General features: G+C 37.9%; 1 protein-coding gene across 1 annotated transcript; it reads right to left on the bottom strand.

Annotated features, from left to right (window-relative positions):
• Positions 1-1,805: 1,805 nt before the first annotated feature.
• Positions 1,806-8,489, bottom strand: LOC139197349 (very-long-chain aldehyde decarbonylase CER1-like). The gene is made up of 10 exons (XM_070824585.1): positions 8,290-8,489; positions 7,736-7,959; positions 7,354-7,586; positions 5,934-6,153; positions 4,314-4,689; positions 4,088-4,195; positions 2,796-2,996; positions 2,597-2,689; positions 2,321-2,494; positions 1,806-2,238 (listed from the first exon to the last, which is right to left on the bottom strand). Exons 1-10 carry the CDS (start codon positions 8,347-8,349, stop codon positions 2,056-2,058), a joined length of 1,872 nt encoding a protein of 623 aa, XP_070680686.1. The 5' UTR covers positions 8,350-8,489; the 3' UTR covers positions 1,806-2,055.
• Positions 8,490-27,729: the final 19,240 nt, after the last annotated feature.

The following is a 27,729-nucleotide window of genomic DNA, read 5'->3' as shown; positions in this document are numbered from 1 at the left end:
CAAGTGGCGCCTTGCCATTAACATGAATTGGCTGCCCTTGAAGCCAATGACACTTGATCCCTTCAACCTTTACCTCCTGGTAAGAAACCGATCGGTTGCAAGTGGGTATACAAAATCAAGTTCAACTCTGATGGATCCATTGAACGGTATAAAGCACGGTTGGTTGCTAAAGGTTACAGTGAGATTGAGGGCTTAGACTACCGATAAACTTTCACCACAGTCGCCAAACATGCTACTGTCCACCTCCTTCTTGCTGTTGCTTCTTTCTAACATTGGCATCTCCATCAACTTGACGTTAACAATGCCTTCCTTCATGGAGATCTTCATGAAGATGTTTACATGTCTTTACCTCCTGGTTTTTGTCGAAAGGGGGAGACACGAGTCTATAAGCTCCATAAATCGTTGTACGGCCTCAAACAAGCTTCCCGTCAGTGGTTTCTTAAACTCTCGTTAGCTCTCAAGCAAGCTGGGTACAGTCAATCTAAGGCAGATTATTCATTGTTCGTCCGAAACCAAGTTGGAAAATTTACTGCTCTTCTTGTTTATGTAGATAACATCATTTTGGCAGGGAATAATCTACAGGACATTGAAGATACAAAGTTCTTTCTTATATAAAAATTCAAATTGAAAGATCTTGGTCAATTGAAGTACTTCTTTGTCATCGAGATTACTCGTTCCACCAAGGGCATCACACTTTCACAACAAAAGTATGCTCTTGAGATACTTGAGGATGCTTGTCATCTTGGAGTGAAACCAGCGTCTTCCCCCATGGAGCAGAATTTATCCTTAAGCAAAGATGATGGTGACTACATCAGCAATCCTTCTTCTTATCGAAGGCTCGTTGGTAGGTTAATCTACTTGACCGTCACACGACCAGACTTGATTTATGCTGTCCACATTTTAAGTCAGTTTATGGATAAACCACGAACTCCGCATTTAGAAGCAGCTTATCGAGTATTACGATATGTCAAACACACACCGGGACAAGGCATTTTACTCCCTGCATCTGGCTCCATTCAATTAAAGGCATTTTGTGATGCGGATTGGGCTCGATGTCGTGATACTCGTCGCTCCACCACCGGATATTGTATCTTCCTTGGAGAGTCACTCGTGTCTTGGAAAACCAAGAAGCAGACCACTGTGTCACAATCAAACGCTGAAGCCGAATACCGATCTATGGCTACAACATGTTGCGAGATCACTTGGCTAAAATACATTTTGAGAGACTTGGGCATCTCGCATTCAAACCCTGTTAGGTTATTCTGTGACAACCAAGCGGCACTTCACATTGCTTCAAACCTAGTGTACCACGAGAGAACTAAACACATAAAGATTGACTACCACTTGATTGAGAGAAGATTCAAGGTGGAATAATCAAGACAGCTCACATAAGGACCTCACAACAACCAGCAGATATCTTCACTAAGCCATTGAGTCTTCCCCAGTTCACGGCTTTACTTGGCAAGTTGGAAATCATCAACATACATTCCAACTTGAGGGGGAGTGTTGAGGAAAGTAAAGCCTATTAGGGCTAATTTGATGTAATATGATATCAATCACCTAGGTTGATTGCTTTCCCTCTATATGGATGTGTAGAATAAGGAACAACTTATGTAGGCATGATTGAGGATCTTAATTGATCATTGTATTGTATAAATACCCTTGTATTGATCTATTGTAAAGTGAATAAATTCATATATACAATTATCGAATTCTTTACATAAGTTGTTGAGATATATACTTTGGTATATTAAAGCCACCAAGTATTAACAAAAGATCAATAACGATCAAATTTTCCCGGTGAATAGTTCCAAAGTGATATCCATTTATATAATATAGAAATACTCATAAACAACAATATGATACATTGATAACATCTAGCTAGCTGTTTATATAATATAGCCAGCATTACCACACTATAACGCAACTGAAAAAAGGGATAATCATGAATAAATATTATAAGATAGTACTAAGTAACTATTTTTTCTTTTAAATATGAAGCTGCAGATCACTGATTTAAGTAACTATTTTTTCTTTTAAATATTAAGCTGCAGATCACTGACTTTTGGTGTGAATGGTACTGATCGTCAGAGGCTGAAACCCATGCACAAGACTTGCTTGCCAAAATTTGTCGATGTTGGACATGGTGTAACCACAGTCATGCTCCTTCCAACCTTCCAAGGCATGCACTATTCCTGCTACTCGCCATGCACTCATCACCCTTCTTGGCAACCAGTTCTGTCGTCACATAAAAAGGTAGGTTTAGCGTTTAGGGTTTAGAGTTTCGGGAAAAATGATGAATAAGTGAATAACGCTTTACCTCGCAAGCGTGAACATTCTCAAGAGATGTGGGAGTCTTCATTGCTGGAGTGTAGTGATAGAAGCAGTCCTTGCGCAATTTTTTGGGTGGGAATTGTGAGAAGGGAACAAATAATGTTCCTTTTGGTGCGCTCATCTGTTCTTTCTCGGTCAGTCCATCACCCACCAACCATATCTGCAAATTAATCAATTGGCATTAAATATTATCCAAAATATAAATAAATATATTTAAATAGATAAAGAGAATTGAGAATTAGGAAAATGCGACAGTTGATACCTTTTGGGCGTGGCTTTTTGCAACAACCAAATTACTTTCAGTGCCTAGTGATCTGGTGAGCTTCAAATACTCAGCCGGGTATAATGTAGTTATCTAAGATATTTACAATTTAGGTTAGGAGATATGAGGAAACATAATCTTATTTACAAGGGATTAGACATGACGTGCCAACATTATCGCGTGAAATGTATACGTTTACCTGGACACCCTTCTGGCTCAAAGCATAGGCAATGGCATAAGCAACCTTTGTGAGTTTGCCTCTAAGAACAACTTGCGTTGTCCCTTTTGGAATGCTGTTTAGGATTACTGCCACAGCCAAGCTACTTCCATCCACCACCTTGATTTTGAGATTTGGATGCCTTTGAACGTAGAGACCGCCATATCTATTTAACTCCTCACCCTTACATAAATGGAAATTAAATAAATAAACAACTGTTTGAAATTTGAATGGATAAAATTGGAAATAAATACAGTGCGCAGTAATAAATGTGGTCCTAATTCAAGGAGAGAGATTTATACAAAATGGGTTCACTTTAATCATGTCATTTCAATTATAATATTGTTTGGTGTGTATTTTTATTTATATAATATGCATATTGAATCATAATGCCACATCGCACACGAATTTTTTTCCAATCGAGAGATTAATGGTGACGTGACAGAATCTTTAAATGCACCGTGGTATAAGACAGGTGATCACGGGACCATATGGGTTGGACCATCAGTGCATTAAATTTAGAGTATCCTACTACATAGACAAATACTTCTCAATAGACCATGCATTAACCAATATTATTTTTATATATAGATATAAATACACAGAGATATATTATCATCCCAATACTACTATTTATTTGGAAGTGAGGATTTTGGTAAAATTAATTAACTTCTGATTGAACAAGAGATTAGGGTTAGTTTTGTATTGTTGTGCTTCTTAAAAAAAACTGTTTATGTTGTATTTGTGAGAAAAGACAGCTGTAAAATAAAGTTTTTTAGTGTTTCGTAAACTTTTTTTTTGTAAAAGTTCTTTTAACAAAAAAATAATGTCGGAGTATTTGGTAAACTTTTGTATAAATTGTTGTGAAGACTAAAAAATATATAGTATTTAATATGATATAATAATTGTTAAAGAGAATAATGTAGACCCAATGATTATAATTTTAAAGAATATGTGAGGGTATACTTACCATTTGAAAATAGGAACTTTAACGAAAAGCTCCTGGTACTGTTCACTTTAACGAAAAACCACATTTTTACACTAAAAAGTCAATCATGGTACTATTCACTTTACCCTTTATTTTGTCCTTATCATTAAAACTCAAAGTTTTCAAGCCTTTTTCATTAGTTTTCCTTTTGAAAATTTCATTAAATAGACACTAATTATTATGCTTTGCCAAAAAACCCTTTTTTAGAAGTATGGTCTTATTTTTTTTTTAAATATATTTTTTCTTTTTCACCAAACATATTTGATATTCCAGATTTTTTAATTACCTGATTCAAGAGACCTAGGCTTAAAACCTTGACACCCTTTTCCTCTGCGTCAAGTATGGCATCCTCAATCAAACCATTGATAGCTTCATTTTGCCATTGCATAAGGTACTGAAATTTACAAATAACAAATTAAATCAGATCTCATTAAATATAATAATGATAATAATAATAGCAGGAAACACAAGTACAACCAAATTTCACAGAGTAATTAAGGATGGGGCCTCACTTGCAAAGTGTACTTGGGAATAGCCCAAGTCTGTAATCTGAGCTTGTCAAAGCGGTGCCTGTCAACAACAAATGTACGGCCGTGGATCCAAGTTACCATCATAGACCACAATGTCACAGGCCACATCAGCCACAAGTACCACGTCCTTGTGTGGGGCCTAGAGGCTAAGGCAGCAAATCCTAGCAGTAGATGATATATGGACTCGGGTGTGGTTAGATGGGTTAGATGGAGGACATCTGGCGATTCCTCCTCCCTCTTGAGGGAAGTTTCATAGAGTGAATCGCTTGATTTGTCCATGGTGCCATATACGTAGTCGTAGATTGGCATGAAGAGACAGTAATTGGTCCTGAATTGCGTGTGGTGCAAAGAATGGTACCTGCGATGCATGTCAAATTTTTTTATTAAATATAAAAAGAACTGTTATTAGCATTTAAAAAATATTTAAAAATAATGGCGAAATTTAATGGGAATTTAGTTTCGAAAAAGAAAAAGTGGGGGTATTTAGTAATTTGATTAGTAATTTGATTTACTATTATGTAAAGTATTTTAGTATTTTATGTATTAGAGTTTTTTTTTTCGTAGGATAAGAATTAGGGTTTCTTTTCTCATTTATATTTAAGTCTAAGATTGCTTTTGTGTTTGTTTTAAGATTAGTTGTTTGTGAATTGACAATTTTATATTGTTTTACTTTATTCTAAAACAATACAAAAATTGTCAATACGTCCACGTAACTAAAAGACTATATCTTGTCGGCACTTCTCATATAAACACATCAGGGAGAAATTATTCATATAAAGTAATAAATAACTAAGGGCTAACAATAATAGTGATATATAATAGGTATAATATGATAGTGATGCAAACCCAGAAAATGATACATATATAATGCTGGTGGTTGGACCAAGATTCGTGGTAACCATATGCACTAAATTTGGCAGCTCTAAGCTCAAACGTGGACAGTCAAACCAACACACGCAATAAGACCATAACAGCTCTCTTACCGTGACAGAAATCTATTTTCAGGTAAAGACATTTATGAAAACATTTATGGCCTGCCCGCCCCCCATTTATTCGGTGGTGTCCAAAGTTCTATGTACAGAAATGCTAAGGCAACTCTTTTAAAATTAAAGATTAATTATAAATTTTCTGTATTTATAGTTTAACGTTAATTATTATTGGGAGATTATTTATACATTACTTGGAAAATTCTTTTGAGATTCACAATATTGTTGGGAGATGAAGTAAACGAAAAGTTGAATATTATTTAGTATTAATCGAATGATTTCTCATCTACAAACAGCTTAAGAAAGTTGTGAGACTCATTAAATTGCTTGCGTAGACATTTTTGTACGGCACTTGGATGAGATCAGTGATCAGGTGTATATATGTTCCATAATTATTTCTTGCGTTATAAAACGATTTCGGTTTTTTTTTTCTTGTGAAATTTCTTACAAAAGCAATAAATAACATCGGGACCAGAATAATTTTCAATAAATATGTGTAAATTTATTATTACTAATTATGTGTATGACATATGCATATTTCCAAGACTCGTATAGAGTAATTTTTCCCTATAACCGGTTGTATAAAAATAGTGAATGAGGGCAAAGTGAGACTTACGATGGGGTGTAAAGGAGATACTTGAGAGGAGGGAAAATGGTGAAGAGCCACTTTGGAATGAGCTCAAAATTGCAATGTCCCATGTTGTTCATAAAGTCGATATAAGTTACATAACCAGCAAAGCTTACGATAGAAGATGTCCCGGTGTATATAGTTGTCAACATTGGTATAGCAAAGAGTACGAAGTATGAGATGTGCTCCGCAAATGGGTGAATCACAGCTGCGCGATACATCAAACAAATATATACATTCAAGACAATTATTTTTCATTATATCATTAAGCACTGATTTTCCGTTTATATCATTTCACATACATCTAAATCTAAACTACTTATTAACATAATCTTCTTTGTCAACTAAAAGAGGATGAAAAGACTATTTAGTCTTCTATCTCAACAAAAACGTTATGGACAATAATGTTATTTCACAAAACCAAATTTTTTTTTTTATTTAAGTCTCACCTACGTATGATTTTAGCATGTATCTAATATTAAAAAATATAAAACAAAAATTTTTTCTGACTCCCACTTCCTCTCTCTCTCTCTCTCTCTCTCTCCCTTTCTTATTCTCATTTTAAAAACAAAAATAAAAAACACTCACACATAAAGTGTTTGTGTGCAGGCATATGCTAGTTAATTATTAACGAAATCCGCTTTGTCTATCAAAAGAGAATGTAAAGACAATTTGGTTTTATATCACAAAATAAAACTATGGGTAGTAATGTAATTTTGCAAAAACCAAAATTTTTTTTTCTTCTCTCACCCACATATCTTCATAATATATTTCTAATTTAAAAAAATATAAATATAAATCTTTCCACTATCACGTTTTCTCTATTGCTCTCAATCCCTCTATTTTTACGTGACTCTCCGGCTACTCTCTCCCATGTATTTTCTTAAAAAGAGCAGAAAACTGCTTCACACAAAAAATGTGTCAGCTTAGACTCTTGTGTGTGTGTGTCTATATATATAACAAACGATATTATTAAACTAGTATATATATAGTAACTATAAGTTAATTAAAATAATTAATTTACAATTTCAAAAAAATATTATTAACAGTCTAAAGGTTCCATCTTGCACTCTTCTCTCCTTTATTTCTGATTGTTAATAAAATCGAAGTGCATGAAACTTATTTTGAAGTGTTAATAAAAAGAGAAATTTTTTCAAAATGATTGGTATTCAAACCGGTATTTGGCATGTCATAAAATAAATGAAGGCACGTAAAATGATATATTATTTCCTCCACTTAAACTATAACATGCGGACTACCCTTTAAATACCCGACAATTAAAAAAATATCTCTCCAATAACAGCTTCCATAGAATAATATCTCTTATGCAACGAACACTTTCACGTACCAAGAGAAAGTGAAGTATACTACTAATTAACTGGAGGGGGTATCTGGATAATTTTCTTACAAGTGATTGGCTCAGTGACAATGGAGGAATGGTGATGTGAGTGGTAGCGAGAGTATAGGAAATGGTGGTGAAGTGCTCTGTGGAGCCAGTAGTAGAGAAACTCCACTGGACCGGCATGAAGTAGAATCGTTAGAATAACTCCATCTGTCCTCCAAAATGGCAGGTTCGTAGCCCCAGGTAAGTGTCTGCTCCCCAGATAGAATAGAATTCCATTGAACAATATTTGATCATCCCTGCCCAAAGAAATATTAAAAAGAAGAAGAAGATATAATTAAAGAAATTTAAATGGATTGGTTATAAGACATCTTTCTGAGATTGTAATCAGGCATCGCATCTTTTAGCTAAGAATACGCTTTCGACTGATGTAGTTCTTTATAGGTACCAGTTTCTTTCTCTGTCGACTTGCTCGAATTCAAGACCCTTGTCAACAATCCGGCCATTGCCCTTGGCCGTCCGATATCGAGAAAGAGAGATCCATAACTGGTTGTGGAGAAACCTCCACAGCATAAATGGAAATATGAGGAAATAAGATAGATCTTTATCTTTCTCATCGTTAACGAAATACGAGTATGCACCATGAATGATCCAAGGAGCCACGACCACATGCTGAAAACCCCAATATCACAAACTTTAAGTTATTAGTACGTCAAAGTATATCGATGATGTATATACAATAAAAATCTTAACGGGGGAGGAAACAAAGTTTTCTAGTATGGACTGGAGCATAGTATGCATCGAGATTCTTAATTGTTCAGAGCCATTGCATTATTGGCCTCGCAAACCAGTTGTTCAGTCACTTCGTTCGTACTCTAGGTCGGTCCATTTTAAAATTTTCGGTATGTGGCATTGTAGGTACATGAGAGAGAGAGAGAGAGAGAGAGAGAGAGAGAGAGAGAGAGAGAGAGGGTGGGAGCTAGGGTTTGTAGAAGGGGAGACCTTAAAGCTTCCAAGAGGAGTCCATGGCCAGTCGGTGAGAATTCCGGGAGTAGTAGCCATATCTTTTTTCTTCTTTGTTAATAAAGCTGGCTGCTTTGCACGTAGACACAGTTTTAGCTTTGGGTATGTGTATATATAGTAGTTTGTCGATGCTACATGAGAGTTTTTGTTGCGAAGTTGGAACAATGATTACGTTCATTTGTTGTGTGCGTAGCGGTGCCTAAAATGCAAGGTTTTTATTCCATTCAGATATTTTGTCAAGTAATGCTAGGAAGACTAAATTTATAGACTAAATCTACAAACTAAATTATGCGTCACCAATAGGAAGGAGCACATTTATTAACGCCTAAGTCATAATCTAATTATCAACTTCCATATCATTTAGTTTACAAAATTTTGTCTACAAATTTAATCTGTCTAGCATTGTCCTTTTTTGAAAATGTTGAAAAAATCGGTGAAGATGTACGCAAAGTCCAATAGCAAGGTGGCCCTAAAAGTGGTTATAGTGTTGGAGATAGGTTGTGAAAATTTATTATATGCAACGATGGTTGTAATGAACATTAATGGCACGCACTTGCCTTATATAATGTCATACACTATTTTATATTTTCATTGTATTATGTAAGAAAATAAAATTCAAAGTTAATAGGGTAAGATTTCTATCTGGTAAACAATTATGTTTACCGTGTTCGTATTGTTTTTGTATCAAATTTGTTATTTTAACAAGTTTTGCCATGTCAAAACCTATTAGGTTAAAGGGTTTATAAATTTAAATCCAAACCCAACCGTTAAAATTAACAAGTAACTTGACTTGACCTGTTTGCACCAATTATGAACAATATAATATTACTCAATAAATAACCAAATGAAAAAACTTTGGGTTATACAAAATACTAAACATTCATATGAATTCACAAGTTCTTTTTTATTCAACAATACAAACGACAATCATTTCATTTTGCACTACATATCTATATGTCACATAAATATTACTTCAAAACAAGTCTTTCAAGTATAGTGTTCTAAAATTTGGTGGCGGAGCTAGAAATTTTTTTATGGGTGGGCTAGCTAAAAAAAATACCCTAAAATCAAATGATATATTTTTTTTGCTACATATATATTGTATGCAAAAATTTAAGTTTAACTTTTGTATTTGTATACTTAAATTTACTTGGTATGAACTCAACAAGCTTCGCATTTGCAAACCACATAAATTACAATGAATCATCAAATTTACATATATTTAGATGCAAACACAATAAGAAGATTAAAAAACTTGACATCTCAATTACAATCACACAACTAGCACAAATCAAAACAATGAAAGCAGATGTAAGGGCAATCTTAAAAAAAATTGATTGAAACTAAAATAAAGCCCGCTGAATCAAAGCAGAATAATCTTAAACAAAATGGCATCACAATTTCCATGATAAGTTTTATATTTCTAGCTGTGCTAAATACTCAATAATTCTTCTTGCAGTTTTTTTTGTCTATTATATTAGACTATGCACTAAAATATATATACATATGCTAAAAACTCTCTCCTGGCTACAGCCCACCGTACCCTTTGGTGTGACCACCAGGATGAAGCCACAATCCAGAGGAAAACTGAAAAAGGGATTAGGCGGGTGCCAAAGTTATGTTGGGCAGCCAAGGTAGGTGACTAGGCATCCTAGTCGGTCTTGGTGTTTCAATCGGATTATTTTATAATTTGAAATCAATTTTTTTTTTCTTCTAGTTTTTCAAACTTGAGAAAGGATGAATGGAGTGCTGCAATTGGTTCCAACAACAAAGAAGAGATCAAGGAAGAAGAAGAGTTCCCACCCCATGCGACCTCTCAACTTTCATCTTTTTTTTTTTTTTTTTTTTTTTTTGGCTATTGTTCAATCAAGTTGTGCTGCCTAGCTTGCTAGCTAACATGGGTTGAATGTGAATTTGGATTTGGTGTGGCACCCTCTAGCTTAACTTATGTGTCCCACTTTGTCATCCACGTGTTTGACACTGTAATTTTTCTTAAAATTCACTATAAATTCATACGAGGTTCGAAAAATATTCCGTAAAGTTCTACATACTTGTACTCGCTTGAACTTTCATCTCATACCATTAAATTCACTAAAATACTAAAGTGAAAATTCTGATATTTTTGTAAGTTATATGTCAAATAATAAACTTATTAAGATAATAACCCCAAATTTCAACACAAGTATAGTTTTTTTAAGTGTAGATAGGCACTTATTTATATGATATATAATAAATTTACTTAAATCGGCCTAGTCCACCTAGGCGCTAAGCCCTAGCCGGCCATCGAACTAACGTCTAGCGTCTTTTAGAACCTTAACTTTAAGTATTACATACCAAAAAATAAGAGGTTAGTGAAAACACATAAGTATATTCCCGCACAATATTAAATGTTAATGATTTATGAAATGATTTTTATTTTCAAATTTGTGGAGTATTTCAAAATAACATTTCTCTTAATAGGTTGAAACGGGTACCAACGAGTAAACCTAAACCAATATGTTATTAACGGATTGACTCGATAAAAATCCGACTTGTTAAGCTTCAATCTAAACCCTTATTTTTGAATGTCATTTCATGTTGGCTTAACTGATCGTGCATGTAATTGATAGGTCTACTCCTATTACAATCGGTCATGCTAAATAAAAAACAATAATATTTCCCTCGTTAGTAAAGAGGAAAGTTCTTGTTCCCCTCAAACTAGCATTATATTATCATACAAAAGGTACAGTCATATTTGTTTATTCACTTTATCATGAGAGTCGACATTGACAGTCCGATGATCTATGTAGGTGCACTACATGCACTATTGGTCCTCCTAAATAAAGTTACCCACTTGTGTTAAGCCATTATATTCACGTTAAAAAATTCAGGAGCCTTGTATGGGTGCACAACATGCACCTTCTCAGGACCATTTCTGTTTATCATCATTTAAAACTATCTTTAATACAAATTATTCGATTTGAAAATATTGATTGGCTTATATACGTAGGGGTCATGGTTTATTTTTGGTTCTCTTAAAATTCTCACTCTTCTAAAAATTTAAAAATGATAACTAAATATATGAAATTGAAGTTTGACCTCATGATCTCCAAATTTCAAGTTTTTTTGCACATGAAATTTCTAAATTTTTTAGAGTTGGTTGATATATTAATTTAAAGATTATTACTTTTATCCAAATTCCAAGTTTTTTTTGAACAATTAATCATAACATAAAGTTCGTCTTGACATATTACAAGATGTTTAGGCTATTATCCTATCAACTTTGATTTGATAAATAGCGAGTTTGATATTAAATTATTATTATAATTTTGGGTAGCTTAACTAAATGAGAAGAGATCCTCTCTAGATCTCTTCCACCAAGGCCACTGGATCAAGTGATCCAGGTCTTTGAAATTTTATCTAACGGCCCACCTGTTTTGACCCCTTAAAAGCTATAATAATTTTTTACCATTTGATGAAATTTCAAAGGCCCGGATCACTTGATCTGGAGAGGATATCTTCTATAACTCAATGGAATAAAAAAATATTGTTGTATGAACGATATTTGGTTTTTTCACTGAAAATGCATAATGCGTATGTACTGTTTTCTAAAGCCTAGTATACATACATGTTGATGACAATGATCTTGGAGGACCATTTAAGCCCTCCCCTCTCTTTACTTCTTCCACCTGCTTTTCTGTTGGTCCACTATGATTTGGTCTATTTGAGTCTGCCGCGGAGATACATCTCACGTGGTCGATCCCATCCCCTTAAATAAATAAAATTAAAGGTAATTTACTCAAAAATCAAAAAAAAATTTACTATTTAGTGATATATCAGTGATATATTTTTGTTCTGGACTTAATCAATGATATATTTTTATTAATTAGGTATAGGTCAATGATAAATGCCACAAGGCATTATCAAGAGTAAGAATTTTACCCTTCTTTCATTCTCTCTCATTTTTTTCAAAAGACTTTTTAGCCAAAATGGTCCCTAAGATTTGGAATTAATAGAAGTGGTCCCTAAAATTATGATTACATGCTGCCTCATCCATTTAGTCAGCTCCGCAATGGAGGCTATTGAGTCCATGACTTAAATTTCTAAGATAGATGTATTTCAATACGTCTTATTCCGGCTCTAGAAAATCATGGTCCCACACCAATCCAAAGCCCAAGACTTCGAGGTTTGGTCCAAGATCCAAATCCAATCTAGAGATATCAAGGTTCGTTGTCCACAAATGAAGAAAGTTATGGTGGTCGATAGAAATATCACATGTCGAAAATTCTAAGAATGACAAATGTCAAGGTTCGGTTATGTACAAGGGGAGTAATTGAAAACCATAATTGAGAGGAAAATCGAAAAAGGGATAGTTGGGCATCTGAGCGGTGCAAGCGGCCTTAGCAGTCTAGGTGTTATAGTCTGATTATTTTATACTTTGCAATCAATTATTTTTCTAGTTTTTCAAACTTGAGAAAGGATGAATAGAGAGTTGCAATTTTGGTAGTATTTGGTTCCAACGAAGAAGACTAGAACGAGTAAGGCTGGGTTCGATTGGCAAACCGTGCCAAATTCCTTGTGCCACCTGCCAGCCACATATACATAATTATCGAAAATCAGTTACCTCTAGCCAACAATCTTCTTGCAGTTGCCAAAAATCGGTTCAGCCAAAATTATTGGCTGGTTTGGTTGGTAAATGGCACAACAGGTGGCTTCCACTTCTTCCTCGTTATCTTTCAGTTCCAAGGGTTCAATTTGATTTTCAGATTGGGGTGCTTGTTTGGTTGCATTGTGTGGTTCATTTTGGGTTAATCCATGTTGTGCACTAGCGGTTGATTAGCTAGACTCCATCATCCTAAACATAGGCAACACATATACATTCAAAATCATATATATGTACATGTATATATAGTATCAATAATCATCATGCTATCAATTTTGGTAACAATATTTTCTATATTTATTATGGCATGAATCATGTACATATACATATATTTTTTAAACCCTAAAACTAAGGAGTCATTTATTTTCTAAACCCTAAAACTGAGGAGTCAAGCATGTAAAAAATACCTAAAATATCTAAATAGAAAAAAAAAAAAAATATATATATATATATATTGGTAGGTATGGCATACTGCCGGCATACAAAATCAATTACCAAAGTCATGCCATTAATTGTTGGTTTGGTAAAATGCCAACCGATTATGAAAAAATACCAAAACTATACCATACCATTATGAGCCGACCAGTATGGTTCGGTCGGTAAATTGGTTTATGGCAAAATTTCCCACCACTAAGATCGAGTAAGAAAAAGAGAGTCTCTCTCTCCCATTCCCACCCCACGGGACCTATCAACTTTCACCCATTTTTTTCCCTTTTTTTAACTATTGTCCAATCAAGTTGCGCGACCTAACTTGCTAGCTAACATGGGTTAAATATGTATTTGGATTTGGTGTCGCACCTCCCCGCTTAACTTCTATGTGTCCCACTTTGCCAATATTTTTTAGGCCACATGTTTGATACCGTTATTTTTCTTAAAATTCACTATAAATTCATACAAGGTTTGAAAAATATTCCGTAAAGTACTACGAACTTTTACTCACTTGAACTTTCATCACATACCATCAAATTCACTAAAATACTAAAGCGAAAAATTTGATATTTTTGTAAGTTATATGTTAAATACTAAGTTTGATTAAAACAATGAACCCAAATTTCCAATAAAATATATTTTTTACTAAGTGTAAATAAGCACTTATTTATATGATTATATAATAATTTTACTTAAATCAGCCTAGTTCGCCTAACCGCCCACCTAGGCACCAAGGTGCTAGGTTCCAGCCTACCGTCAAATTAGCACCTAAGTCTATTCAAACCTTGATTTCAAGTATTACATACCAAAAATTAAGAGGTTAGTGAAAACACATCAATGTATTCCCACAAAATATTAAATGTTTAAGGATATGTGAAATGATTTTTTTTTTTTTTAATTTGTGGAGTATTTCAAAATTACCAAAATAACCTTTCTCTTAATAGGTTGAAATGGGTTACCTGTGAGCAGACTTGAACAAATCTCTTATGTTAACGGGTTGACTCGATAAGGACTCGACTCATTAAGCTTCAACCCCAACTGTTTTTTTCTGTGTCATTTCATGTCGAGACATGTAATTGATAGGTCTACTCCTATTATAATCAGTCCCACTAAATAAAAAAGAATAACATTTCACTCATTCCTAGTAATAAAGAGGAAAGTTTTTGTTCCTCACAAACGAGCATTATATTTCACACAAAAGGTATAGTTTGATCCGTTTATTCTGCTTATCATGAGAGTTGACACTGAGAATACAAAGACCTTCTATAGCAAAATACCACTTGTGTTAAGCACATTATATTCATGTTAAAAAATTCAGGGGTCTTGTACGATTGCACTACATGTACCCTCCCAGAGCCATTCATATTTATTGTCATTCAAGATCATCTTTAAAAAAGTTATTTGATTTTAAAATATTGATTTGCCTATATACGTAGGTGTCATGGTTTATTTTGGTGCTCCTAAAATTCTCACTCTTCTAAGAATTTAAAAATGATAATTATTCATATAAAGATATATTAATTTAAGGGGCATTTAGATCCAGGTCCAAAAAAATCAGCTACTTTTGGATTGAGTCCAGTTAGATGTTCTTACCAGTTTAGGTCTAATTGATCCCATCTTATTCCCGTTTTGCCCTTTATAGTAAAAATAAATATATATTTAAATTTCCTAATTTATGCATTATTTACTCAAATTTGAATCTTTGAATTCCTCAATCTAGCCACAAATTTAAGGAAAAAATTTAAAAGTAAGTTCATGTGTATGACTATAAACCCACGACTTAAGTTGAAATGAATGATATACAGAAAACCTATGAACAAAAACCTATAATATAGGTAGGCTATGAACAAAAACCTGTAATATAAGCAATGAACACAAACCTATGGTATAGGTAGATAAATATTTTTAATTTGAATTAGAATATCAAGAAATAATGTGTGTGTCCACTATTAATCCATGGTATAAGGTAGACAGAACAAGATAACATATGATACAGGTAGATAAACACAATTAACTTGAGATAGATTATGAATAATGTGTGATAGGTAGATAATACAATTTATCCATGACACAGGTAGTATATATAAAACACACAGAGGTAGATTAGAAAAAAAATGTGATATATATATACCAAGAAGATCCATAGAAAATGATAAATAAAAAGATGATGCTGAGGGAGTAAAACACGAAGAGGAAAGAAAGAGTTTTAGAATAGAAAAAAAAAAGAACAGAGAAACATGAAAAAAAAAAGAATTAAAGCATACAAGATTGGCTAAATTCTACAAATCAAACCAACAATAGAAATTTGAGGTTGGACATCTTTGATCATCTACGCTTGGGAGCAGGAAGGAGGGAAAAAAAGAAGATATCGTGAGGGATGAGAAGGAGACATCGTGAGGGAGAAAGAGAAGGAAGAATAGGAAACGTTTTGGAGGATGAAAGAATATTAAAGAGATTTAAATTCCTATACTTAATCCGATCATTAAGCATAAGATAATCCTATGAATAAGGATTAAAAATCATCATAAATAAAAAAAATTAATAATATATTAATTACTTAATTAGTCAATTTAGGGATAAATTTGGCAGGAGAATGAAAATAAGCTGATGTGCACAATGAGCCATTGGACCTAAGTCAAGTCAATAATCAAGCAAAATTGGACCATATCTCATAAAGGCTCACAAAATTGGACTCATATCAAATTTTCCCTTAATTTAAAGAGTATTATTTTTATCCAAATTCAATGTTTGTTTTGAACAATTTATTGTGTGGCTTACAACATTCTGTCTTAGTAAATAAAAAAAATATTGTTGCAAGAAAGATATTTGGTTTTTCACTTAAAAAAATCTTTTTCATTGTAATTGCATGTCTATTGTTTTTAAAAACCTAGTATCATTTATTATCATAATTTCGGTGATCAACATTGTTACTGCTTAAAGAAACCTACCGACCACTACTAATCAACTTATAAACCAACAAGCCACATGAAAACGTAGTATACGTACATGTTAAGGTCCATCTTGGATGACCATTTAAGCGCTCCCCTCTCTTTACTTCTCCCACCTGTTTTTTTGTTGGTCCCTTTTGATTTGGTCTATTGGGGTCTGCCGTTGAGACACATCTCACGTGGTTGATCGCCTAAGTCCGAATATCCTAAAGTAGACAAAATGTGGGAAACATTAGCACAACACAGTTTAATTGCTCAATGACTTGGCCCACAGATAATAAATTACTAGAGATTGAGGGTACAAGCAAACAATTTTGTAAAGAGATATTAGAGGTGAGTGTATTAGAACCCACCCTATAATTGGCGTAAACCCCCGTTTACCGTGATAATGCTATTCTTTGGTGGTGGTACCATAGAGTTGAAGAGGGTTCAATCGTAAGTCATATGATCAGTGATGTGGATGCAAATTTCTTCCTCCTTGATCTTAGACAATTTTGCACCTACAAAACAATTAACACCTTAGGTTAAGGCCAAGAGCCTCACGCGCCCACGATGAATGGGGGGGTTTGGCCGAAGAACCTCCGATGCCAAAGTTAGAATTTAGAGAGAAAGAGTGTTTAGAGAATTTTGGGATTTTTGCCAAAGTGTTGGAATTGGCTTTTTTGGTGAGAATGAGAGTATATTTATAGGGAAAGGAGGTGGCTAGGGTTTTTTTGGGTTTAATTTAGGTTTAATTAGGAGTTACAAAATTGATTATTTGTATAAATGGGGTAATAAAATGGAGAAGAGTGAAAAAGGTTAGGAAAAGGGAGGTGGATTAGGTTTTAGCCGGCCATGTGGTGTTTTTGGGTTGAATTGGATGTGTTTTGTGGTTATTTGGATATAATGGATGGTTTATTTGACAATTAATGGGTTAATTAGGCAATAAACCCATTAATTAGCCAATTAACATAATTTAAAAGGAATGTGTTTGGGAATTACCTTGTAGAAAGGATTTGATGAGATGGACTTTGAATTGTTACCTATTTTGGGCACTTCTGTCTTGGTTGAAAGAAGGTTGCCTGCTGCTTGCGCGTAGGAACCTCGTTGTACTGCAAGGGTATTTTTGTCCTTTTTGTCCAAAAATCCACATGTCGCCTTGAGAATATTTTTGGCTCCACAAATGCCCCCACACTTGTTGGGCTGCTCGCAAAAAAGGACAGCAGGTGTAGAGATCTTCTTGATTTAGGAAACTTAGGACTGCTTCCTATTTTGATGTAGATTCTCTCTTTAATAGGAAATTAGATCATTCTAGGAAAGAGAAATAAATTTCTCTCAAAGCTTATTTAAGTCCACCTTAAGTGGGTTATTAAATCAACTTTGGAGAGCGATTATTCTACCCTACAAGAGAGAGATAGCTTAGAGGATATTTGTTCCCCCTCCTCTAGCAATCTTTTACATCTTGCCCGTGCGAATGACCGTCTTTCGTTGCTTTCTTCGTCTTCTTCGTGCCACACTGAGGTAAGAAAAAATTAATTTTCCTTGTCTTCTTCTTGGATGGTGCTACCGCGGGGCATCCGTCGGGGTGGTGCGGCACGTCGGCTGGCATGGGCCAGGAGTCGGCTCGGCATGGGCCGAGGAGGTATTGTGGTAGGGACCACTGCTTTAAGCTGCTTGACTTGGCTAGAACCAAGGGCAACTTGTGAGGAAGGGGCCGCGGATTGTGGCGCTGGGGCGTAATACTAGACGAGTCACATGGCTCATGTCCTTTTAAGCTTTTGGACACGACACGAGCTAAGTCAGTGATTGAGAGAAATGAAGAGGTTGCGGGCCTCATGAGCTGCTGGAATATTAGGTTGAACTCCCATGCTAGGTACCACGAATGATGTTGGTTACTTTAACTCTCTTCATCAGGAGAAACATGGGCTGCTCCCAAAAGAAGAGGTGAATAGGGTCAAGGCGGATGCATTGGCTCATCCAATCACTGTTGTGGATCCTGCTGCAAGTGAAGGTGGGAAAAAATGATATTCCCTGCCTGCTCAAGAGAAGCCTGCTGAGAAAAACCAAAGACTTCTTTCCCTCGCGCGGGTTCGTCGACTGCCTCCAGGCTTGTGATTGACTTGACTTTTTCCAAGGGGACGAAAAATGAGGCTGCTAGATCTGAGCATATGGCGCCTGCCATGTCAAGAATGGCTAGTACGATTGCTAATAGGATTGTTCGGCATAAAGTTCTTGTTATGCCCCTAGTACCGAATGTTGTACCAAGACGTCTGTCGAGAGCTAAATCTGGTTCACCTTTTGAGAGGCTTGCTATTACGAAGAGTGATAAGGTGGACTCTGCTGCTAAAGTGGCGCCAATGCCCATTCCTTATGCTGCCGAGACTGATTCGCCTGCTGGGAATGAGGAGACTGCTCGCGTAGGCAGCTGTGAGAAATCCACTAAGCCTGCTTCTGGGGAGGCTGCTGAGATCTATGTGCTTTTGAAACCAGATCTCTTAAAAACATGGACGCTTGTGCCAAGTTTGTTGATGGTGTCAGAAAGGTGTTTGCCCAAGCTCGTTTGCGAAGTATACGACCCAATATAGAAGAACTGCTTTGCTTGCTATGATGCAGATATAGCAAGGTTGCTAAGGAGATGGCAAATACTATGGCAGATTCTGAGCTCATTACTTTGAAGGGGTCTAATATTTCTACCCCTACTTCTTTGCAGCTTGAGATCGCTCGCCAAGAGATCGTTGACTTGAAAACTAGGCTTGACGCGATCCAAGTTAAGCATGAAAGTGCAGAGAAGAAGATCGGATGTTACATACCTTAGATTCAAGATCTTAAGCATGTCGTTTCTGAGCTTCGTTCTACTACAAAGGATGAAGAGTTGATTGCTGCTTATAACTAAGTGATCCACTTCAAGAGAATCATCGATAGGCTTGAACCCCAAGTGTTGGAACTTCAAGGCATACTGAAGATCAACGAAAGTCTGAAGAAGAAATTGGATGAGCTGCAGAGCATCCATGTTGGTCTGCTCGAGGAGGATGAGCAGTTGAAAGGTGAAAAGGCTAGGGTCGAGGTTTTGAGACATTCTTTATTTCTCCTGAAGATTTGCTTGATTTTACTTTTGAGGCTTCCATTGGTGAAGTAGTTGGAGAAGTTAGTGCCCAGGCTGGGGCAGCCGGGGGTGAAGCGCCGGATGATACCGCTGCTAAGAGCGTCATGGCTGCTGAAGGTGTGGCGACCGAGTAGTCGTGGGATGTCCAAGCTGCTATAGTCTTTTAGATAGCCTTTAGGATTTTATTTGTTTTTCTTGTAGCTCTTGTTTTGCTTGAACTCCTTCGGCCTTTGCTAGTTGTTTATAAATATGTTTTCCTTCGCCTTTCTTCATCTTCGCTTTTTTTGTTCATGCCCTAACCTTTAGACTTGATAGACTAGTGGCAGGCATGCTAAGCAGACAAGCTTGCGTAGCTTATGCAGCCGTAGGTGTTGGTGTAGAACTTTACAAAGTTGTTAGCCATAGGGTTAGCAACTGGATGCCTTACTTACAGAAGCAGACAAGTCTGCGTAACCACTAGGCTGTTAACTTGACTTTCTCCAATTCCGTAGGTTGTGTAGCAAGTATCACAACACTTTAGGACTTGGTGTAGGTTGTTCCGCGCTTGGCAGAGGTGAAGCTTATCGACTACGTAGCATGTCGGCAGTGGATAAAACTTCGTATATGCATGCTAACTTGTTTAACATTTCACAAGAATGTGCGGTTGTTAAAGTCTAGTGCGACTTTACTGCTCGAAGGGCAAGCCGTAGGCAGTTTTCCGGAATCCGTAGGCTACCTTAGTGCACTCGGTAGCAGCTTTAGGGTTCCAGGGCAGCCGTCTGTAGGGCATACTGCATAATGTGCCCCCTCCGTATCTAGGGCCTGGTTTCCCACGGATTAGGCCAAGAGACCCAAAATCCTTCAGTTAGCTAAGCCTTGAAAAAGACCATTGTGGCTACTTCTAGGAATCCCAGCGCAAGCCATCATGCATCTAGTTATACTAGGGCAGCCAGGCTCATCCATGTCTGGATATTCGGAGTGTAAAGTTTATCCTCCCATCTTGGAGAGCTAACCCATATGGGTGTTGGGGAATTGGTTTACCCTCTCGCACTGGAGAGCATGGTTGGTCCTTCGGGGGGCGCAATTCCTGCGATGAGTCCCTAAGAATGGCGTAGTCTTCTTTTGAAGTGCAGGAGTGATTAGTTGTTGTAAGCATGCAGCCAAGCTAAGTTGTGATTACTTCTAAATTCCTCATTGAAAAACGAGTGAAACGAACGAGAACTTTAGCTGTAAGGTAGGAACTGCGTAACAACTGGATAGTCCTTAGCTTGTGAGGTGGTGCCCGTCAAGCTTCTTGAGTCTTCGGGTTTTGATGTAGCGGGAGGTCACACATGGTACTTCTTCAAATTGTACGCCATCCACTGCTTTTCGATCTTTTTACCGTTTCATGGTGGCGAGGGTGTAATTGCTCTTGCCGCCTATTCTGCTGATCTTGTACAGACCTTCCCAGATGAGATTCGTCTTTTTAGATCCTTCTCTGTAGGTAGTGATGAGGGCTTTTCTGTGCCGTCAACATGCAAATGCCAGAAGTCTCCATCGGGTAGAGTAGGCGCGGCTAGAGTGTGCTCGGCTACTTCTGAGGCATCGTTGGGCCATTCTGTTGCGTCACCTAGGCTTGGCGTGAAGGCGCAGTAGGGAGCTGTGGAGATGGGGCCATGTCATGCTCAACTGCCGGTATTGGGCCACTTTAGAGTTGAATCATTGAGCAAGGGTCGGCTAGGGCCGTGTGGTGCGCAGCAAGAAGTGGTACTCAATTGCCGGTACATGTTGCTCCTATGTAGAATCGTTTAGGGTGACGAGGATAAAACTTGCTTCTGAGTATGTCCTTCCAGTGTTGCATTCGTCAGAAAACTTTACATCCGCTGGGGTCTATGCCTTTATCGTCGCGCGTCTGGATTGGGCAGAATAATACGTCATGAGGATGACTGCATGCGTTTGAAAGTAAAACTTGTGCTTCCGGATTGTAACAACTATCGCCAAAGTTAGCTTTTGAATTTTTAATAGCATCGAGGAGAGCTTTTGAACTGTAGCATACAGGTAACTGTAAAATACAGGTAGTCGGGCCCCCATCTCTTCTCGCATGATGGTAGAGCTTATTGCTACTTTAGATACCGTCAAACATGTGAATAAGTCCTCCGCTGCTTCTATGGAGGTGATGTTGGGTACTTCTTCAAGTCCTTGAATGTGCATTGGCGAGCCTCATCCCAAAGTGCATGCTTCTCTGCCAAAGCAAAAGAGTCTGCCAGAGTTAGATATTCTTTCATGATCAATTTTCCAAATAACGGGTAGTCTGCTGGAAGTCCTTTTTGGAAGGCTGCTCTAGCTATCGAGTCGTTGCATCCGACTATTTTTGCCTTCTCTACTTTGAACCTCCTCACATAGTTGCGAAGCGACTCCTTTGGGTTCTTCTTGACGTCGAACAAATGGTTAGACTTCTTTTTGATCGAGCGATAGGATGAATATTCTTTGGTGAAAACCAAAGAAAGTTCATAGAAATTTCGGATGGATTGAGGCGGCAGGGTGTAAAACCAATCTTGCGTCTCGCCTTGTAGAGTGGTGGTGAATACCTTGCATATGAGATCATCATTGTTTCGATAAAGGATCATTGCGCTTCGGTAGCGCTTTAAGTGTCTCTCCGGGTCTTCATCCCCTTTGAAAAATGTGAAATGTGGCATGCTGAACTCGCGTTAAGGCTCTGCCTGCTCGATCTCATCGGTGACCTCGTTGCGTTGGAAATCATGCAATCGCTTGGTCAAGAGTCTCTCTACTTCTTCCTGAATTTGCCTTTGTTAGGGTAGCGGAGCTCTCGGCTGCCCCCATCCATGACTTGCTGGTCTAGGCTGCTCTTCCATGTGTTTAGCTCGTCTATGCCGCGGATGCAGTGCATGTGGTGCGTTCCTAGCAGGCGAGCGAGTTCTTTACAGGCTGCTGGTTGAACTTGAACTGGATTGAGTAACTGCTTCTCTTCGTCCGTCGTGCTGCCTACTCTGATGTGAGGTGGAGGATGTTCCTTGTGGACTTAGCCGCGAATGGACATTTTGCCCGGAAGGTTGCTCATGTTGACTATCGGAGTATGACCCTAACCATGAATGTATGCTCATCCGTGGGCCTAGTCGAGAGTGCATGCTCCTCCGCGCGCTAAGACGGGAATGTACACTGCCCAAACGTTCAGCTCGTGGCTAGTCGAGTGGCTGCTTGCCGAGACACTGCTGGAAAGGTCCGTCTGCCCTTGTCCTACTTCGGGATACCTCGTCCGGGGCACGTTGGATCCCTATGCGTTGCAAAAGTTGATTCACCAAGGTTGTTCGATGTGCAAGGGCACTCGTCAACTCTATGACTTGTCGAGACAAGTGTTGTTCGTCATTTGGATTGGAAGAGCTTGGAAGGAATGCGCCTCCTTGGGCAGTGGAAGGGTGGTAGACTCCGGGCGCGAGATTTGAGTTGGGAAATGTCAAATCCGTGAAAAAATATGGTGAGAATACCCCCGGCTCGATGGTAGGTCCGGATGGTTGAGATAGTCCTGGGCCGACTTGGGCTGCTTGGAAAGCCACTGGAGTAGGATGGGCCGTGAGAGTGGGCTGCTCGACTAGAGCTGGCTGGGCCATGGGAGTGGGCTGCTCGTCGGGAGCAGGCTGGGTCACGAGAGTAGGCTGCTCGGCAAGAGCAAGCTGGGCCGTGGGAGTTGGCTGCTCGACGGAAGCAGGCTGGACCACAGGAGTGGGCTGCTCGTCGGGAGCAGGCTGGGTCACGAGAGCAAGCTGCTTGGCAGGAGCAGGCTGGGCCAAGGGAGTGAGCTGCTTGACGGAAGCAGGTTGGACCACGAGAGTGGGCTGTTCGTGGGGAGCAGGCTGGGTCACGAGAGCAGGCTACTTGGCAGGAGCAGGTTGGGCCGCGAAAGCAGGTTGTTTGCCTGGAGCAGGCTGCTTAGTATGTAATGCATGCGAATGCAAGGCTTGGGCCCGGGCCCGGGCAAACTTGGATAATGGCCTTGGTGCCGTGAGCCTTGGATGGCACGGCTCGAGCCGTGGTGAAGGCACCATGGACCTCGCCACGGGTGGCTATCGAGGTAGCCACCGTGGTGGTTCCCATGGTGGAAACTCGTGGTGGTGGTGCTGCTCCACTTATTGTCGCATTTAGCCTCACGGATCTCCGCAATCCCATTTCTTGAACATTAAAATTTTCACTTGTGGAATTTTCTAAATTTCTAGCCATTATATTTTGCTTATACGTTTTATCAAAGAACCTTTGCAAGTAAAAAATTCTAATAATAAGAACGTATGAAAAATATTCAAATGGACTAGAAAATAAAGAAAAAAACCTTTTTGTGCGAGAGTCTTCTACGAGTATGGATTTCAGCTCTCAATGAAAGCACCAATTTGTGGATGCAAATTTCTTCCTCCTTGATCTTGGACAATTTTGCACCTACAAAACAATTAACACCTTAGGTTAAGGCCAAGAGCCTCACGCGCCCACGATGAATGGGGAGGGCTTTGGCCGAAGAACCTCCGATGCCAAAGTTATAATTTAGAGAGAAATAGTGTTTAGAGAATTTTGGGATTTTTGCTAAAGTGTTGGAATTGGCTTTTTTGGTGAGAATGAGAGTATATTTATAAGGATAGGAGGTGGCTAGGGTTTTTTCGGGTTTAATTTAGGTTTAATTAGGAGTTACAAAATTGATTATTTGTATAAATGGGGTAATAAAATGGAGAAGAGTGAAAAATGTTAGGAAAAAGGAGGTGGATTAGGTTTTAGCCGGCCATGTGGTGTTTTTGGGTTGAATTGGATGTGTTTTGTGGTTATTTGGATATAATGGATGGTTTATTTGACAATTAATGGGTTAATTAGGCAATAAACCCATTAATTAGCCAATTAACATAATTTAAAAGGAATGTGTTTGGGAATTACCTTGTAGAAAGGATTTGATGAAATGGACTTTGAATTGTTACCTATTTGGGCACTTCTGTCTTGGTTGAAAGAGGGTTGCCTGCTGCTTGCGCGTAGGAACCTCGTTGTACTGCAAGGGTATTTTTGTCCTTTTTGTCCAAAAATCCACATGTCGCCTTGAGAATATTTTTGGCTCCACAAGTGGCTCTTGAATCAATAATCCAACCTATATCATGATCAACGGAAGCAATTAAGGCAGTGCTCATATTACTTAGGTCGTCGGAGTAGTTTAAGGAGATCATATTTAAAAATGACATTTGTTGCCCAATACCATCCTGATCCAAAAACTACGCCAAATCCTTGGGCTAGTTTTGGGCAATGGTGATGTGGCCCACTGGTGCATCTTGAATTTCATGCCCATAATGGGCTGCTGCCACAACAGGTTGAATTTCAGACTCATTAGGGTTTGATTTAACTATTCCTGGCCCATCATAGCGGGCTACCATTGCAACTAAGCCAGGATCAGGGTTGGCCTTCCTTGTTTGGGTTGGGCGTTTGCCTGATTTTCCTTTGGTTTGTTTTCTTCATTCCAGGAACCATTCAGAGTATCCATTAATTTCAAAACAAGTATCTTTTGTATGATGAATGCCATTGCAATGAGTGCATTGAAGCTTGTCTTTTTCAACACTTTCCAAATCCTGCAATGAGTATGATGGACCTAGGAATGGTTTACTAACCATGGCCACAGATGGACCATTGTCAACATCCTTACCGACTAGCATAGTGGTTTTTTGTTGTGCTTCTTGCCAAATAGTGTTGAAGCATTCTTCTATTCCAGAGACAGGTTTTAATCAAAGAAGCATACTCCGTACTGCATCTAATGAGTCATCGAGTCCGGCAAGAAAGTCATACACCTTGTCTTTTTAAAGATCTTCCTTCTTGCTTTTCATGTCGACTGCACACACTATCTTGTTGGGATGTCATTTGTCCATCTCCTGCCACACACTTTTCAATTCTGCAAAATAGATGTTCACTGGATGTCCATTCTACTTTGTTTTTGTTGACTTACATCGTAGCTCATAATATTAGGATTCGTCTGCCCCGTCACAGAACATATGACTGACATTCTCCCAAATATCATGTGTTGTTGGTAACTCAATGAATAGCCCTAACAGAAGTGGTTGCATAGTTTTTAGCAACCATCCTCGGATGATTTCATCCTTAGTATACCACTTCATAAACCCAAGTTATGTTTCATCCACTGTCGAAGTCTTCCCATTGAGATAACCCATCTTATTTTATCCTTTTGCGTAAACTTCCATCATCTTCGACTAAATTTTATAGTTCGAATTGTTGAGTTTGATCTGAATGGTAAGGTACTCAGACTTGGATATTTATTTGTACTAGGAGCCGAAGCCCTCATGGGAATAATTGTTCCTTCTGCAACCATCGCAGCAGCAAAGTGTTTTTTTGGTTTTTCTGATTTAGGGTGATCTGCAAGTGAGTCCTTTATCTCAGGACACAGCAGCACACACATATAATATGTTTAGGATTGGAGAAAGATACCAGGCTGAAAACACTTGGCTCTGATGCCAAAATAACTTCGATTGATTCTTCTTATTTTCTTTCCAATATGAAGGTAATATATACACATCCACACCTTGCAGTACAAGGAATAATAATAAAAGAGTTTATCCTAAACTAGGAAAGAATCCCTTTAATCAATAAAGCTTACAACCACATCGAATGGTCTTTCCTAGAACAAATAATTAGAAGATTGGGTTTCGCCGAGGAATGGATTACTTGGATCATGATGTGTGTCACTACGGTCTTTTATTCTTTCAAGCTTAATGAGGAACCAGTGGGCTTCGTACAACCTAAATAGGGTATTCGGCAAGGGGACCCGTTGTCCCCATTCTTGTTTGTGATTTGTGCAGAAGGTCTTTCGACATTGTTGGATGTCTGAGAGGCCCAATGACGGATACAAGGGATCAAGGTTTGTAATGGTGCGCCTAGTATACATCATCTGCTTTTTGCTGATGATAGTTTTATTTTGTTAGAAGTACTTTGCAGGAATGTTGTGAACTGAATGATTTGTTGAGAACTTATGATTTGGCCTCGGGGCAAGTGGTTAATCTATAAAAAAAGTTATATGGCATTTAGTGCGAATATTAATGAAGTGGATGCTTAAGTGCTTGTCGATTACCTGGGTATGACTCGAGTGGAGTACCATGATCGTTATCTTGGGTTATGGATTCTCACTGGTAAATCAAAGAAGGCTACATTTGCATATATCAAAGATCGGCTTTGGGAAAAACTAAATGGTTAGCGTGAAAGTCTCCTCAATAACGCTGGTAAAGATATTTTAACTAAAATCGCGGCCCAGGCTATCCCTTTAAATACCATGTTGAGTTTTTTGTTTCCGAAGACATTCTATGAGGAGTTAAATCAAATGGTTTCACGGTTTTAATGGGGGAAAGAAACTGGTAAACGATGTATTCACTAGTGAGCTGGCAGAAGATGTGCAAGCCTAAAAGTGAGGGCGGGTTGGGCTTCAAAGACTTGTATGCCTTTAATCTAGCTCTGTTTGCTAAACAAGGTTAGCATATTATCCAGCAGTCGCACTCTCTTATGGCCCAAGTTTTTAAGGCTCGTTATTTCCCTGAAATGAATTTTCTACAAGCTACAGTAAATCCAAATTCTTCCTATAACTGGGAAAACATAGCAGCATCTACAATGTTGATTCAGAGTGGGGCTAAATGACGGGTTGGCGATGGTTTGAACATTAAAATTTAGAGGGACAATTGGATACCACGAGATACTTATGCTAAAGTGCTAAGTCCTTTACCAGTAGGAGTACATCCAAGCCTCACTATGAGATATCTTATGGTGGAGACGGATCGTGTGCGTTGGAATACGCATTTGGTTTCGTGGATGTTCTTTCAAGAAAAGGCCAACCTTATTTTGAGAATTCCTTTGAGTTTATTTAGTGCACCTAGTGAGTTGATTTGGATCAAAGAACCTAAAGGAAATTTTACGACTAAAAGTGCATATTTCATTGCTCGGACTTGTAGTGAAATTTGTGGTGATGTACCATTTAGTTTAATGGTGACGGTAGAGATCAAGTTTCTTTGGTAGGCATTATGGCATGCTAAGGTACTAAGTAAAGTCAAAATTTGTATCAGGAGGGGTTGTTTGAATGCTTTGCCGACTAGAGTTAACTTGAAGATGAGAAAGTTATGGATGATTGTTGTCTATTCTATGGTAATGAACATGAAACAATTAAGTATGTTCTATTGCATTGCCTTCGAGCCACGATGATATGGTTCTCTAGCTCATTGGGATTACAAACTATGCAGCACTGAGATGTTGGGCTACAAGATTGCTTGGCTCATTTAGCTTCCTTTCTTTCAATGAAGAGTTTTGATTCAGCACTTGTTTTACTTTAGAATATT

The sequence above is a fragment of the Malus domestica genome, chromosome 07, assembly GCF_042453785.1.
Source record: "Malus domestica chromosome 07, GDT2T_hap1".
Lineage (NCBI taxonomy): Eukaryota > Viridiplantae > Streptophyta > Magnoliopsida > Rosales > Rosaceae > Malus > Malus domestica.
The sequence above is the reverse complement of the archived record's forward strand: the minus strand, read 5'-3'. Positions and strand labels throughout refer to the sequence as shown.

Coding starts and splice junctions, on each gene's coding strand:
- LOC139197349 (XM_070824585.1), bottom strand. CDS start 8,349: ATGGCTACTACTCCCGGAATTCTCACCGACTGGCCATGGACTCCTCTT. Junction 2,997..4,087: donor GCCTAGGTCTCTTGAATCAG/GTAATTAAAAAA, acceptor CATTTATGTAAG/GGTGAGGAGTTAAATAGATA. Junction 2,239..2,320: donor AGAATGTTCACGCTTGCGAG/GTAAAGCGTTAT, acceptor ATGTGACGACAG/AACTGGTTGCCAAGAAGGGT.